This window comes from Oncorhynchus mykiss, chromosome 22 (genome assembly GCF_057628025.1).
Source record: "Oncorhynchus mykiss isolate SJ-2025 chromosome 22, ASM5762802v1, whole genome shotgun sequence".
Classification (NCBI taxonomy): Eukaryota; Metazoa; Chordata; class Actinopteri; order Salmoniformes; family Salmonidae; genus Oncorhynchus; species Oncorhynchus mykiss.
Genome location: NC_143043.1, coordinates 32717939 through 32733869, shown reverse-complemented (window position 1 = coordinate 32733869; position 15931 = coordinate 32717939). Strand labels below are relative to the sequence as shown.

The 15931-nt window shown below is 45.1% G+C and overlaps 1 protein-coding gene across 2 annotated transcripts; it reads right to left on the bottom strand.

Annotated features, from left to right (window-relative positions):
• Positions 1–1450: 1450 nt before the first annotated feature.
• Positions 1451–15931, bottom strand: LOC110501667 (kelch-like protein 9). 2 transcript variants are annotated; one of them, XM_021579384.3, is made up of 9 exons: positions 15473–15931; positions 14652–14728; positions 14117–14450; positions 5264–5396; positions 4761–4957; positions 3781–4603; positions 3569–3682; positions 2308–2516; positions 1451–2098 (listed from the first exon to the last, which is right to left on the bottom strand). In XM_021579384.3, the coding sequence occupies exons 2-9, from the start codon at positions 14654–14656 to the stop codon at positions 1811–1813; spliced, it is 2103 nt and encodes a 700-aa protein (XP_021435059.2). In that variant the 5' UTR covers positions 14657–14728; positions 15473–15931; the 3' UTR covers positions 1451–1810. The 2 variants fall into 2 exon arrangements, with proteins under 2 accessions (XP_021435059.2, XP_021435057.2); XM_021579382.3 differs by having other exon boundaries at positions 14652–14705.

Sequence of the window (15931 nt, the reverse complement as noted above, 5' to 3'; positions counted from 1 at the left end):
GCCTGTTGATGAAGTTATACTTGTGTTACATCGTTTGCTAGCTCTCAGTCTCATTGGCCACCAAACGTTGCTAACGCTAGCTAGCTAGCCAGCGATTTAATATAACTTGGCTGCAGTCCAAACTCAAAGTCGACAGCCCTCGGCCCTTGAATGACATTTTACATCGTCACAGTCGAGTATACCTTACTAAATGTCCCTTGCCCAAGCGATGATCGGAGAGGCGACATCCTTGGTGCTTAAAAACAATACATCTAAATGTATTAATGTACCGAGCAAGCTACAGTTAATCATAGCTGGCTAATTAGTTGAATAGTTTGGTCATTTATTCCCCCCCAAAATATAATTCCCCAAAATATGTTTATGACGCTAGTTATGTATTATAGGCTCCTCACGATGAGACTAAGCCAATTTCCCAACTCTAAAATCAATGTCATCTATATATTTTAGCAAGCTAGTATCATCATATTAACTGACATCCTGAAAATGCAGCTCTGTTGATTACATTTTACACTTTGCGGCCACCGGAGTTTGACACGTGACTACAGTTTGCATTGAATTGTGGGTCATATCAACCTCCAAAATAATCAAAGTTCTTCACTTGCTCCGTCAAGCTAAATCGAGGGGGCAACTTTTGTGAATTGGACCTCAACTTAATATTGTAGTCGAACTGCATCTGGTTTCGATTGGGATTGACGCTAGGGAAAGTGACAGGCAAGAGGGCTGAGAGGGTAAACAATTATGTTTGGACTGCAGCCCTTGTTTTCTCAGAATGTGTTAGCTAGCTAAGTTAGTAAAGTTATGAATACAACTCCCATCTGCTCTAGACATCAGGATGCGATTTGAGAGCACCAGTTAGCTCCAAAAGTTGTTATGGCTTTGACTGCCTGCTGGCAGTGAATTCAGAGTCATTCAGCCATACAGTGTAAGATCTTAATTTGAGCCAGTTTGCTACAGCAACAGGAAATGTGAATTAATATGTGAATTCTAATTAATGGATTTTTTTTGTAGGGGTTGATACATTTTTTTGTTAGGGCAAATCAAGTCTGTCATTTGAAACCTCAAACACACTACATGTTTGCATTAGCTACTGTACAGTAAAATTATTAGCAATAAAAGAGTGATCAATTTAAGATCCTACATCGGTAGTTATATTACAAACATAATTGTACCATGTTCCCATGAAGCAATTGTAATGACAGTCCACCACAACATGCCTAAGAGTTTCCTGGTTAGCAATGGGTAGTCTGAGTTCAATTCCAGTGCGTATTAGAAACACAGTTTGAGATCATTGTGAGGGGATTTTGCCAATGGTTTAATGGGGAATTGGGCTTCCCAGGAAAAGGTTGTCAGAGGTTGCAACAGTAACCAAGAAGGGCGGAGATCCTAGACTAGTTAGTGGGTTGACTTGTTAGATTGTGTGGTGTCTGTTTAGTATTGAAAAATATGATAATTAATAGTATGCATTTTATTTTCATTAGTCATTCATATACAATACAAAATACTCCATAACTTCTAGTTTGAAAATACATTGTCAAAGTAAAAAACACATTATCCATGAAAATGAGCTTTTTGAGAGGTGTTTCACATTAAAGAGCAAAGCAGAAGTCATTCAGATACGAAAATAATTCCAACACAAAAGACACAAAGATTACAAAAGAACAGTCAGTCAACCAAATGTACGGATATATTAGAGAAATGCTACTGCAGACGTTCGTTCCACTTCTCCCACAGTCCAAGCTTGCAAAAAGGTCACATTTTTCAGCATCACAAACACAGAGAGGCTAAAGCCATATGTCCTTGCTCTCAGCTCTCAGTTCTTGGCAGTGTCCAGCGGGCACTCATGCATCTGTCCGTCCTCCACGGCACCCTCGGGTAGGTGCACAGTCATGGTGCAGGCCCGGATCCCTCCCAGTGGTTCTAGTACGTTGAACACCCGGTCCCACTCATCCTTCTCTGGGTCATAGCGCTGCACAATGTCCACCATGCAGCGGCTGTTCCAGGAATAGCCCCCCACTACATAGATCTGGCCCTGGAACACGGCCACCCCCACATCACTCTGGCCCCATGGCATGGCTGCCACCACCGTCCACTGGTCCACCTGGGGGAAGATATAAAACACATCATAAGATCAGAGCTCTGATTGGCTAGCTGCCTCCCCTAATAATTTCTCCCTAGAAAGCTCCTAAAACTTCCGGACATGTGACCATCAAAGTCAGAACACTTAGGATAAGGGTAAGGTATCGAGAAAGTGGTCAAATTGTTTATCATATTGTTGGGACCAAAACTAAGGCCTGTGCCATGCCTTACCTCGGGGCTGTAGAACTCACAGTCCAGTACGTCATCGTAGTCGCTGCTGCCCCGGAAGTGGTTCCCTCCCATCACGTAGAGACGGTCGCCCACCGTGCACATGCAGTGGAGGCCACGCAGTTCCATCATGTCGGCACGATGACTCCATGTGTCAGTCTCAGGGTCATAACATGACAGCTCCTTCTGGAATGTGTCCTGTGTGATGCCACCTGTTGGATCAGTGGATTGACATTGGTTTTATTAGATACCATGAAAACATGTTTACTAAAATACAGTTTTATGTGTACAAACTAATATCCTATGGCTTTAATAAGACAAACATTTCAATCCATCCATGACATTTTCATCTGACGTGGAATACACCACAGTCAGAGAGAGTTCAAGGGGAAGGCAGTGTAACTTTGGTACTGTAGCATATGTAAAGGATGGGCGTTGAGAAGGAAAGAGTGACGGTGTAGGAGGCTGAACTGTGAGGCAGTGGTCGGGTGCTCTTCTACCCACATTATCAACCACCAGCATAGAGTGGGGCAGAAGCAGCAGGGCCCTAGTGTGAAGAACAAGAACAGGAAGGATGTGGTCTGGTGCTGTGAGCTGCAGAGAGCTGTGACCATTATTCCATTACACCATCCTCAACATGTCCCCACGCCTAGTAGATGGAATCCACCTACTCTTTGCCATACCATCCCCACTCACCCTTGGGCTCAAACTACTTAGCCACTGCTTTGTAGCAACACTTGGATGTTGAAATGAATGCAGATAAAAAATTATACATTTTCTGCATGGACTTTTCAAAGCATCTGTTCAGAATAAGGTGTTTTCTGGTTGTCTCCGCGAGCATAAAATCGACACAATTGCTCTTCAGAGAGCTGTGGTTAACCTACTCTCTGACCCATTTCAACTAAAGGTCTTTGTGTTTCCTGGCCCTCAATCCCATATCTACAACTTCTGTTCCCAACATGAGAAATTGGTTTCTACTCCAAGGTTGCTAGGAGACCATCATAGAAATCGACCAAGATGAGAATGGTAACGGTTCAGAGCTACTATGTTATGTTAAAGTCTATCAAAGCTGTTAAGCGGCGGGAGTGGATTAAAGCAGGTCAACAACACATTCTTTGCCTGAATACATTAACTGAAAACCTATCCGGTCTGACTGAGCTGATTGCATCAGGACAGCAATCACAGTCAATTCAAGCCTTCACGTTGTAGGTTTTAACTGTTTGGTGAGTTTGTATTCTAACTCTCAGTGGTCTGAGAAACTTACCTGAGACATACATCAGGTCACCATGGACTGTCCCAGCATGCCCGTAGTGGGGGTCGATCATGGGTGACACGAACGTCCACTCGTTCTTTCTGAGGTTGTAGCACTCCACTGTGTCTAAAAGAGTAAAACAAACGTAAATTCACTCGATATGCACCTTAACGATCACTATTTCAGATTGCAGTAAAAACATCTTCAGTACACTAGTGCCCCACCGATCTCTCCTGAGGCATTCCTGCCCCCAACAGCATACAGCTTCCCCTTCAGGGCGCTCAGGTGGAAGAAGGTTCTCTTCTCATTGAGCGAGGCTACCTGCAGCCAACGGTCGAAGCGCGGGTCATAGCGGTAGACGCTGTCCACCGCCGTCTTGCCCTTGGTGTCGTAGGTGCTCTGGCCGCCCACGATGTAGAGGAAGCCCCCGAGCAGAGCCACGCCGTGCTGGTAGCATGGAACCTCCATGGGCCTCAGCGCCCTCCAGTGGCCGCTCTCCTCATCGTACAACCTCAGCTCCCTGCTCACTACCAGCTGTTGCCGCATCACCCCACCCAGCGCCAGCAGGTGTGTGGCGTCGGACCGGATGCGCGTGCGCTCTGTCTGTAAGGAAGGTTGGAGGAAGGGCATCATCTGGTAGTTGCTGGCCTCTAGCAGGAGGTTTACGCAGGCCGTGTCCGAGCGCATCATGGCTGCCCCGCCGTCGTCGTGCCCCTCGTCCTCCTGGGAGATCTCGAGCAGCTCCGTGGGGGTCATGAGGGGGAAGCGGATGTGACGCATCAGGGAGTAGGCGGCGGTGCGGCGGGTGGGAGGGTCGTGGTCCAGCCAGGAGCGGGCGATGCGGTACAGCTCCATCTCAGAGAAGCCCTTGAGGCTATTGCTGGCCAGGGCATTGGTTAGGCTGTGCTCGGAGAGCTGCAGGTAGCGGCCAGACTGCAGCAACACTGACAGGTTCTGACAGACAAACTTCCCAATGTGGGCCTGCACGTCCTCCAGGAGCAAGTCCCCGGCAATGCGCTCCACCTCCACACAGTTATCAATAGTGATCTACCACACACACAGGAAAACAGACACGACTGGATGAGCTTGTGACAGGTCTCCTGTCTTTACATTGGCCATGCTTTTCACTATCTCTTCAATACACCCATCCAGCACATCCACCTGTTCATTGTTTCAGTGCCAGTAAGTAACCTGATCAACTCACCTCAGTGCTGAGCAGCTCGTTGCAGAAGCTGAGGACGGGGAGGACTTGTAAAAAGTTGGCAGCCTCCAGAGTGTCCTGCAGGTTGGCCATACTCAGACTCAGCCGGGATGTGTAGATGAACTCTATGATGTTCTTCAGACCCGTCTTGCTCACACCATGGAGCTTAATCTCCCTCATCTCCTGCTCTCTCATACCCCCTAGAGAGAGATATAGAGGGTGAATGCTGTTACAGTTAAGGATGTAAGAGTGCAGGAATTTTCAAACATAGTTTGAAAATGGTCTGAGGGGACGTGATGAGAGCAAATACAGTAAGAGAGAGACTTTTCATAGGCTCAGCCCTAAAAGACTCATCTGTGAAAAAATATGACTTACTTACTTACTCAATGACTGTTCTCGATCACACATTGTCAAACAATCACATTGAAAATAGTGGCATATTGAAATATATTAACATATTGCACATATTGAAAAACCTCATTAAATGTTTTTTATCACACACTAACCTGTGAACATGGCTTTGAAGTAGTCACAGGCGGAGGCCATAAGGACTCTGTGTACTGGGAAGGTGTCACTGCTGTCCCCAGGCACTAGGATGACATCACACAGAGTTTCATCACCTCTGAACAACTGAAACCCCTGAAAGGAAGAACAACATTAATTTGACATCTATGGTCACTACACATGCAAAGATCATCCGTTCACCTACTCTGCATCTCACAAAGACATGGCGGTTTGAACCAAAAATCTCAAGTTTGGACTCATCAGACCAAAGGACAGATTTCCACCGGTCTAATGTCCATTGCTCATGTTTCTTGGCCCAAGCAAGTCTCTTCTTCTTATTGGTGTCCATTAGTAGTGGTTTCTTTGCAGAAATTCGACCATGAAGGCCTGATTCATGCAGTCTCCTATGAACAGTTGATGTTGAGATGTGTCTGTTACTTGAGCTCTGTGAAGCATTTATTTGGGCCGCAATTCCTGAGGCTGGTAACTCTAATGAACTTATCCTCTGCAGCAGAGGTAACTCGCGTCTTTCTTTTCTGTGGCGGTCCTCATGAGAGACAGTTTCGTCATAGCGCTTGATAGTTTTTGCACTTGAAAAAACCTTCAAAGTTCTTGAAATTTTCCGTATTGACTGATCTTCATGTGCTAAAGTAATGATGGACTGTCATTTCTCTTTGCTTATTTGAGCTGTTCTTGCAATAATATGAACTTGGTATTTTACTAAATAGGGCTATCTTCTGTATACCACCCCTACAACCCCTAACTGATTGTCTCAAATGCATTAAGAAGGAAAGAAATTGTACAAATGAACTTTTAACAAAGCACACCTGTTAATTGAAATGCATTCCATGTGACTACCTCATGTAGCTTGTTGAGAGAATGCCAAGAGTGTGCAAAGCTGTCATCAAGGCAAAGGGTGGCTACTTTGAAGAATCTCAAATATAAAATCTATTTTGATTTGTTTAACACTTTTTTGGTTACATGATTCCATATGTGTTATTTCATAGAGTTGATGTCTTCACTATTATTCTAGTTTTCTATTTTCTATTAATGTAGAAAATAGTAAAAACTTAAGAAAAACTCTTGAATGAGTAGGTGTGTCCAAACTTTTGACTAGTACTGTATATATCTTTTTCACTCCAGATACAAAATTATACATAAGTACAACAGCATATAGACACACACAAACAATGACTACATCTTATCTGCCATGACCCGGATGCTCACACCCCCATCCCCATCCTTAGTTATTGTTTGCCACTTGGCCTTAAATTGTAACAATTCGTTTTTCTCGGTCGCCCATGCTATTTCAATATTTCAATAATAAATAATTTGATTTTTTCATTGTGTCAATGATAGCAGATTGATTGATTTCCAAGTTTTTAGATGAGTGATGAGAAGAGAATCGTCCAGGCCATTTGGGTATCTCACTACACCCTCATATGCCATGTCTTGAAATATGGATTAAAAGTAAGTTTACATTGTAATACTTCTGACAGCCAATTTAGAATTTGTGAATTTTGTTTATACTGGATTAAGTGTACATTTTAGTTAACTGTCATTTAGATAGTTATGCTCCAACTTTCCCTCCATCTTGTGCCAACATCCATTCTTCTTAAATCTTGGTTCCAATAGATCATATTTTTTTTCTAAAAGAGATTGTAGTTGGATGAGCTCCCTGCAAGGTTTTGTATATCTTCCCTATCATATGGACATTCTTTTCTGACTCAACTAATATTCCCTCCAACTTTTAACTTTTATTTGAAACTACTTTTTAATTCTGTCATGAAAATAAATGTATTTCCTATTACCAAGTCCTTTCCAGGTGGACCAATTTATCGGTGAATTCTGAAAAGCTATCCAAGGATTGTTCCATAAGGTTGTGTTTTTAGGGAGTGATATTGTTCATGTAGAATACTTTTAATTCACTTCCATATTGTTATAATGTTATATAACTACAAATGTGTTAATGTTCTTAGCTTTATCCTTTGAAAATAGATAGGAGAAAGATTTACTTTTTATTCTATGAATTTTATTTGCACATATAAAGTATGTTATGACCGAGTGTACTTTTTTAAAGAATGTCTTCAGTGGGGTAATTGGTACTACTGAGAATAAATACAAAAACGTTGGTAGCCATGCCATTCTAAAGAGGTTTATTCTACCTGTAAGATTTCTGTGAAGTTTATTCCATTTCATTAGATCTGCTTTCATATTGTTGAGTAATGGAATGAAGTTATCTTTATATATTTGTTGTTTGTTGTCACTTATTAAGCATCCTAAGTATTTAATATTTTTTGTGGTCCACTTAAAGAATAGCTGTAGATTGTGTGTTATTCTTTTTCCTACTGCCATTATTTTGTTTTATCCAAGTTCATTTTATATCCTGAGATTTTTGAGTCGTCTGTAAATATCTTCAGCCAAGGGTGCATTGAGTCTTCAATATTGGTCAGGTATATCAGGAGATCATCTGCAAATAAGATTAGTTTATATTAATTTATATTTACCAATACTGACACTTGCTACGTTTGGGTCCTGTCTAATTCTTTCTGCAAGCGGTTCAAATGCCAGTCAAACAGGAGGGGGAGAGGGGACATCCCTATCTTATCTAATCAGACTGTCACGGGTGTGCGTACTGGTAGCGAAGTCAGGTGCAGAGAGTTGTGAACAGGAGCACACTTTATTTATGCAGGAGTAAACAGCAAACGGACGCAACTGCGTCAAAACCTCCTGCAAAATGGCAAAAGTGCAAAGCGCGAAAACAGTCACAAAAGCTATAGTTGACCAAATAAGCATACTTATTGAAATAAACACGGAACATGGAAAACCAGCCTGACGCGTCACATAAAACACGTAACACAAAACAATACCACACAAGGACACGGGGGGAACAGAGGAACATATATACACAATGTGATTAGGGAATGTAAACCAGGTGTGTGGGGAACATACAAAACAAATGGAAAGGGAGGAAGATCGGTCAGGAAATCTACCAACAGGTGTGACCACGGCCGTTGTGGAACGGGTAAGGTTTGTAACTTACCTCTGGGCAGGTGCCTAGGAGCCTTGCACTGGGCGCACACCGAGCAGGACAAAACAGAAACCCTCAGGTCCTTAGCCAAAGTGGGCCACCAGTACTTCCCACTAAGACAGCGCACCGTCCGACCGATACCAGGATGACCAGAGGAGGGTGACGTGTGGGCCCAGTAGATCAGCCGGTCGCGGACAGCAGACGGAATGTACAGACGCCCAGCTGGACACTGGAGGGGAGAGGGCTCTGTACCTCTGCCTGCTCAATGTCCGCGTCCAGCTCCCACACGACCGGCGCTACCAGGCAGGAGTCCGGGAGTATGGGAGTGTGAACCGTGAGCCGCTCCTCTGTGTCATACAGCCGGGACAGTGCATCTGCCTTCACATTTTGGGAACCTGGTCTGTAGGACAGGGTACACACAAAACGGGTAAAGAACATGGCCCACCTTGCCTGACGAGGATTCAGTCTCCTCGCTGCCCGGATGTACTCCAGGTTGCGGTGGTCAGCCCAGATGAGAAAAGGGTGTTTAGCCCCCTCAAGCCAATTTCTCCACACCTTCAACGCTTTAACCACAGCCAACAACTCCCGGGCCCCCACATCATAGTTCTGCTCTGCCGGGCTGAGCATCTTCGAGAAGAGCTGAGAGAGCAAGGCTCCTATCCCAGCCTCGGACGTGTCCACCTCCACTATGAACGCCAAAGAGGGATCCGGATGGGCCAGCACGGGAGCCGAGGTAAACAGAGCCCTTAGGTGCCCAAAAGCCATTTCCGCCTCATCTGACCACTGCAAACGTACAGGATCCTCCTTCAGCAGTGAGGTAATGGGAGCAGCCACCTGGCCAAAACCCCAGATAAATCTCCGGTAGTAATTGGCAAACACTAAAAACCGCTGCACCTCCTTTTTCCATGGTGGGAGTTGGTCAATTACGCACGGCTGCAATGCGGTCACTCTCCATCTCCACCCCTGATGTGGAAATGCAATACCCTAGGAAGGAGACGGCCTGCTGGAAGAACAGGCATTTCTCAGCCTTGACGTACAGGTCATGCTCCAACAGTCGTCCAAGTACCTTGCGCACCAAGGACACATGCTCCTGTAGCGGAGTATATCAGAATGTCATCGATATACACCACTACACCCTGCCGGTGCAGGTCCCTGAAAATCTTGTCTACAAAGGATTGGAAGACTGATGGAGCATTCATTAACCCGTATGGCATGACGAGGTACTCATAATGTTCTGTGGTGGTACTGAACACTGTCTTCCACTCGTCCCCCTCCCGGATACGCACCAGGTTGTAAGTGCTCCTGAGATCCAGTTTAGTGAAGAAGTTCGCCCCGTGCATTGACTCAATTGCCGTGGCGATGAAAGGTGGGTAACTGTACCGCCACGTGTTTTGAATGAGACCTCGATAGTCAATGCACAGGCGCAGACCTCCCTCCTTCACAAATAAGAAACTCGAGGAGACGGGTGAAGTGAAGGACCGAATGTACCCCTGACGCAGGGATTCGGAGACATATGTCACCATAGGTCTCCGCTTGCGACAGGGGATACATGTGACTCCTGGGAAGTGCAGCGTCTACCAGGAGATTTATTGCACAATCCCCCTGTCGATGGGGTGGTAATTGAGTGGCTTTCTGTTTGGAGAAGGCGAGAGCCAAATCAGCATTTTATGGGGGGATGCGTACGGTGGAGACCTGGTCTGGACTTTCCACCATGGTAGCACCAACGGAAACCTCTATACACCTCCCAGAGCACTCTCTCGACCACCCCGTTAGAGCCCTCTGTTGCCATGAAATGGTGGGGTCATGACGAGCCAACCTGGGAAGGCCTAGTACCATGAGAAACGCAGGAGAGTCAATGAGGAAGAGACTTATTCTCGCCTCGTGACTCCCCTGCGTCACCATGGCCAGGGAGATGGTGGCTTCCCTAATTAACCCGGACCCTAATGGTTGAATATCTAGAGCGTGTACCGGGAAAGGTCTAACCACAGGAACAATGGGAATCCCTAAAGTAAGGGCGAACACTCTTGTCAATAAAATTCCCAGCCGTGCCTGAATCGACAAGCGCTTTATGCTGGGAATGCGGGGAAAACTCAGGAACAACTCAAAACAAACATGAACAAACAGGTGGTCAACAGAGGGCTCTGGATGAGAGTGGTGCCTACTCACCTGGGGTGATGCCAGAGAGCCCTGCCTGCTGCCTCGACTCCCAGAGGGACCAACCCGGCACCGACCGGCAGTGTGCCCTCTGCGGCCACAGTTGGTGCATGTGAAGACTCCAGCCTCCCTAAGCTCAGCCCCTCCCAGCTCCATGGGCACCGGAGCGGGGGTGCTGGAAGATGGAACCGACCGAGCCCTCTATGGACGTCCGCGGGTGACTAGCAGGTTATCCAACCGGATGGACAGATCCACCAGTTGGTCAAAGGTGATGGTGGCATCCATACAGGCCAGCTCCCGCCGGGCGGCCTTGCGCAGGCTGCATCGGTAGTGGTCGATAAGGGCCCTGTCGTTCCATCCTGCTCTGGCGGCCAACGTCTGGAATTCTAGGGCAAACTCCTGGGCGCTCCTCGTCCCCTGCCTCAGGTGGAAGAGCCGCTCCCCCACCACTCTACCCTCGGGCGGATGGTCAAAGACGGCCCGGAAGTGGCGGGTGAACTCCTCGAAGTGGTCCAACGCCGCATCTCCTTCTCCCCACACGGCGTTTCCCCACTCCAGAACTCTCATGAGACGAGGACACCCTCTTCCTTCCCGCGGGAGCTGGGTGAACGGTATAGGTATAGGTCCAGCTGTAATAGGAACCCCTGGCACCGTGCTGCCGTCCCATCATACTCCCTGGGAAGGGAGAGACTCATCCCGCTGGGATTGGATCCAGGATGGATGGGTAGAGATACCCCTGGTTGTGCTGGTCGAGGCGCTGGAAAGACTCCCTGTCTCTCCCAGTGGTCCATAATCTGGACAACGCGATTCATCGTGGCGCCGAGATGTTCCAGCATCGCCGAGTGTTCTTGGACGCGTTCCTCGACTCCTCTACCCGGGGTACCTGCTCCCGCTGACTCTATGGATGGTGTGGTATTCTGTCACGGGTGTGCGTACTGGTAGCAAAGTCAGGTGCAGGAGAGTAGAGAGTTGCGAACAGGCGCATACTTTATTTATGCAAGAGTAAACAGGAAATGGACGCAACAAACGATGTTGGAGAACCATATGCTTTTTCCCCCATCATTGAGCCCATGGGCATTACATGCTGCTCTTTACTAGTATAGAATCAAAGTTAACCTTATCTGTTCTGTCTATCATTTATGAACCAATTAAAACATTTTAGCATACATGACATATGAGGGCGGTGGGCATTCCATAGAATGGGAGGATCATAGTATAAATACAGAGTTATTGTATACATTACATATACCGAGTGTGTGGGCATGCGGGCTGAGCAGAAATAAAATAAAAAAACATAAAGCAAAGTATATATTTTTTTGCGCAGACTCCTCTCCTAATGTTACCCCCAAAAAACTGTGGATACATACATTGTACATACAGTTGAAGAAAGTCTGCCACTTACTGTAAGTACTGGGGTTGGTTTGTATTACGTCATAAATTCAATTATAATGGTTGGTGGGGGTCTACTTAGGGTGAATGGGTCCTCCGAGAGACTGAAATGGGATGAGTGGAGGCCCCACACACACCTCAGAGAAGTATCTGATGCCCTCCCAGTCACCCAATCCACTGGATATGGCCCCTCTCCATTCTCACCAATAACCACCATTAAATCTTAGTTGGAATTACAAACAAGAAATAATAATGATTCAACATCCTTTCCTAATCTATCCAGAACTCTAATTAATTTTACAACAGGTTTGCAAGTTATAAAAAAACTAATACAATGACATTGTAGTATAGTTCCTTTCTTCTCTTTCTCCCAATCCAAATCCAATTCTCTTTATCCCACCCAAGTCAAGCTTATTCCCACCTTCCATATTTACCCTTCTTTCCCCTCCAAGCGAAGCTTGTCACCACTTCCCTCCTTGCCCTCCCTTACCCACCCAGGCTAAGTTTATCCCAACCTCCCAATCTTCCCCTTCCACCCTTCTTCTCAAACACATTCACACCTCTATAAATGTATTTACTATAATTCTTTACTATGCATCTGCTTACTCACCCGTTCTCCTTCATTCACACACAACATATATTCGATGCCTCCGCACACCCATCCTTCCTACACATATTCATATTCACCCTCCTTCACTCTCCCATTCATATGGGACACCAGTTGAGGCTGCTGAGGGGAAGACGGCTCATAATAATGCCTGGAATGGCGTGTAATGGATGGAATGGAGTGAATGGAATGGTATCAAACACATTAAAAATATGTTTTTGATACAATTCCATTTACTTCATTTCAGCGATTATTATGAGCCGTTCTCCCCTCAGCAGCCTCCACTGACAAACACATACCCACGCATACACCCACTCACACCCTCTTGCCCCCCCCCCCCACACACACACACATCCATAGAACAATTATTGACAATTATTAACTTACATGCTGTATTCACACTTTTATAGTCTTTTCTGTGTCCATGTATTTCATTGGCATCGGCTAATTCTATCGTTACTTCCTAGAGAAGAACAATTACTTGGGGACAATAGAATCTAGATTGTATTGGGTGGAGGGGGAATGAATATTGTCTCAACTTACAATAAGCTGGTCTTGGGCATCAATGTATGTAGCCTACTGTAGTGTGCTTATCTGTTTATTCCGCTTCTGCTTCTCCTCAGGGCACTGGTCTCTCTCTCATCATCTGGAAATGTTTCCTGCAGCCTGTTCACGGTACTGCCGGTAATCGGAGTTGAGACTTGATTTCTTTTTCCTCCAGTGACTGTCTGATTGGAATTAATTGCTTGTGTTTTTTCCTGAGCCTAGCACACACGTCCTGGGCGAATCGAATGGACTGGCCCTGGACCTTGATCTCCTTTCCTCCCTGTGCCTGCAGAATGTTGACTTTGGTATGATAGTTCCACAGCTTAAAGATTACCATGCGAGGGTATTTCAAGTTCTTCTGCTTCATGCAGATCCGATGGCATCGCTCCAGATTCTCTGGTGATTCATCCATGACAAGCTCCTCCAATATCAGCTTGATCACGTAGCTGGAAAGTTCCCCTTTTTCCTCATCTTCCAGTAGGGACAACATTATCATATTATTTTGTCTCTATCTGTTTTCTAGCTGAACCAGTTCATCTTCTAAAGTTTACACCTTTGTTTCCAGAAAGCCAATTTTGTTGTCTTCTTTGTCCACGTGCCTCTCCTGTATATGCATATCTGACACGATAGAATCTACTCTAATTTCAAGCAAATCTACTTCATTTTTTTGGTGAGCATTGAGAGCATTTTAGCTATGTTTTCCTGGGTATCATTCCGCTGTTCGTTGCTCTAATTTGCATCTCCAAGTTGTTCTTTGTCTTTACCGCTAAGGAAAGCCAAGGCATGTCGGATTTGAGTCTCAGTGTCACTTTACTCACAGATTGGTTCGCTGTTGTGTATTACAGGCCACTCACTCTCTCCCGTTTGTTTAGGGATATTCTTGATCTATCGATTTTAAAGGCTTAATTTAAACTATGCTGCCTGGCTTCTACATATAATCACAGTTTTGACGGTACAAAACAGAATAACTATCTCCCCATGTATCCTATTGATATATGCATATGTTGGACACCATTCAGATGGATTACAAAAATAATCTTCATCTTGACAACTTTCTCAGCTAAGTAATAACCCCAATAACCCTTTCATAACTCTGGCTGGTGTATGAGTGGTGTGGTTGGGTTGTACCTGTAGGACTGCGGTGCCATGCTCATTGCTGCTGAACATCCTGGTTAGAGGCCTTGGAGGGAGGCTTGGCTTCAGGTTGATATCAGGGGGTTTCGGGGGAAGCTCCAATGGTTTAGGTGCTGGGTCTGGAGGGGTTGGAGGGTTTGGTGTTGGGGGAGTGGGTCTGTCAACTGGGGCCGGAGCTGGGGCCGGAGCTGGGGCAGGAGATGGTGCTGGGGGTTGGACAGGTTGGGGTGGAAGTCTGGGGGGCTCTCTAAGAGAGCCTCTGCTCCCCAGACGAGACAGTCTCCTGTGAAGCCTTCCCGGCCCACTCTCCTTCTCCTCACCACTGCCCCTGGAGCACAAAATAACAGGGGTCCTTGCTGTATCATCTTCAGCTACTGTAGTAGTTTAGTCCACTGCTTGGCAGCTCACATTGCAGTTTACTGAAGCAAGTACATTCTAATATTGATTGTTATGAAATATACCGTATTTAGTCACTATACTCTACTATTAAATTACCTAAAAATGACCCCAAAAAATGTGATCAGCCTACCCCATATCAGTTGGTGTGTCGCTGGATTTCCTGTTGCACCTCTGTGAAAGGTTCCTAAACAGATGCACAAGACAGCACTAAAACAGGGCAGTATTAAATTGATGTCTGGTCTGTCAGTACCAAATCATTTGCTGTTTTCTTTTTCAGAGCCTCTTCACTCTGAACAAGCTACAAAATGGGAAATGAAACTGTTGAGTATGTCTTTGTTTTATATGTAGGTTGTCTGGTAGGCAGTATGACTCACTTAATCAACAGGCCCAGGGAACACATGCAGATGTGGGGCTTTCCTGATAACATAGTATAGTAACAATGTGTATTTGCTGTAAATGTTAATACATTGAACTCCTGTAACTTAACTCATTAACTTCTCTATTTTAATGTTGTTGTCCTCAACTTGATTATGTTGCAGCATCTCATATTTCTTAATTTCTTTAATTTGGGTTGAATGTGTGTATTGTTTTCTATTGTTAAGTATACTGCACTGTTGGAGCTATAAATATAAGCATTTCGCTCCACCTGTGATAACATTATCAAAACACGTGTTCGCGACCAATTAAATGTTATTTGATTTGTCGTGCTGTGGTGTTGCTTCAATACTTCCACATTGGTCGATGTTTCAAGTGGATAACAGTAGTGTTTATAAGATCTAACTCAGTAGCCTTTGAACACTGAACTTATGCTTCACTTCGTATTCATCATTTGTATTTATATTTTTTATTTTGGGTCATGGCAGTTAGTTTCTGAGCAAGACTGTACTCTATATCAAGTGTACAAACTTTACACCCGCATTAACATAAATGATAGGAAAGGAAGGAACCTACCTCGAAACTATTCTTTTCAACAGGTTCTCCTTAACCGAAAGGCCTTCTTCTGACATATAACCAACATACAGCAATCTATTAAATTCTTTACAGATCACTAAATGTCTCCTTGCAGCAGCTGGATGCAGAGTGGAAACGTTATATAGAATGGGGTAAGCAGCAACACAGTCAGTTTCTCACAGCTAACCAAGACCTCAGCCACTTCCTGTGTCAGTTCTCTTTCTCTCTTTTTGTTCTAGCCCTCCCCACTCTTATTTCGACACATTATTTGTTGTAAAGACAGAAGCATACAATGACTTCCCACTGGGCACATACTTCAAATAAACATCTATACCTCGTTGGTCCAACGTAATTTCATTGAAATGACATGGAAACAACTGATTCAACCAGCGTGTGCCTAGTGGGTTTTTGCTCATCCCTTCAGTCTCTAGAGTCTCCTACATTTCTCTAGTGTCAAAT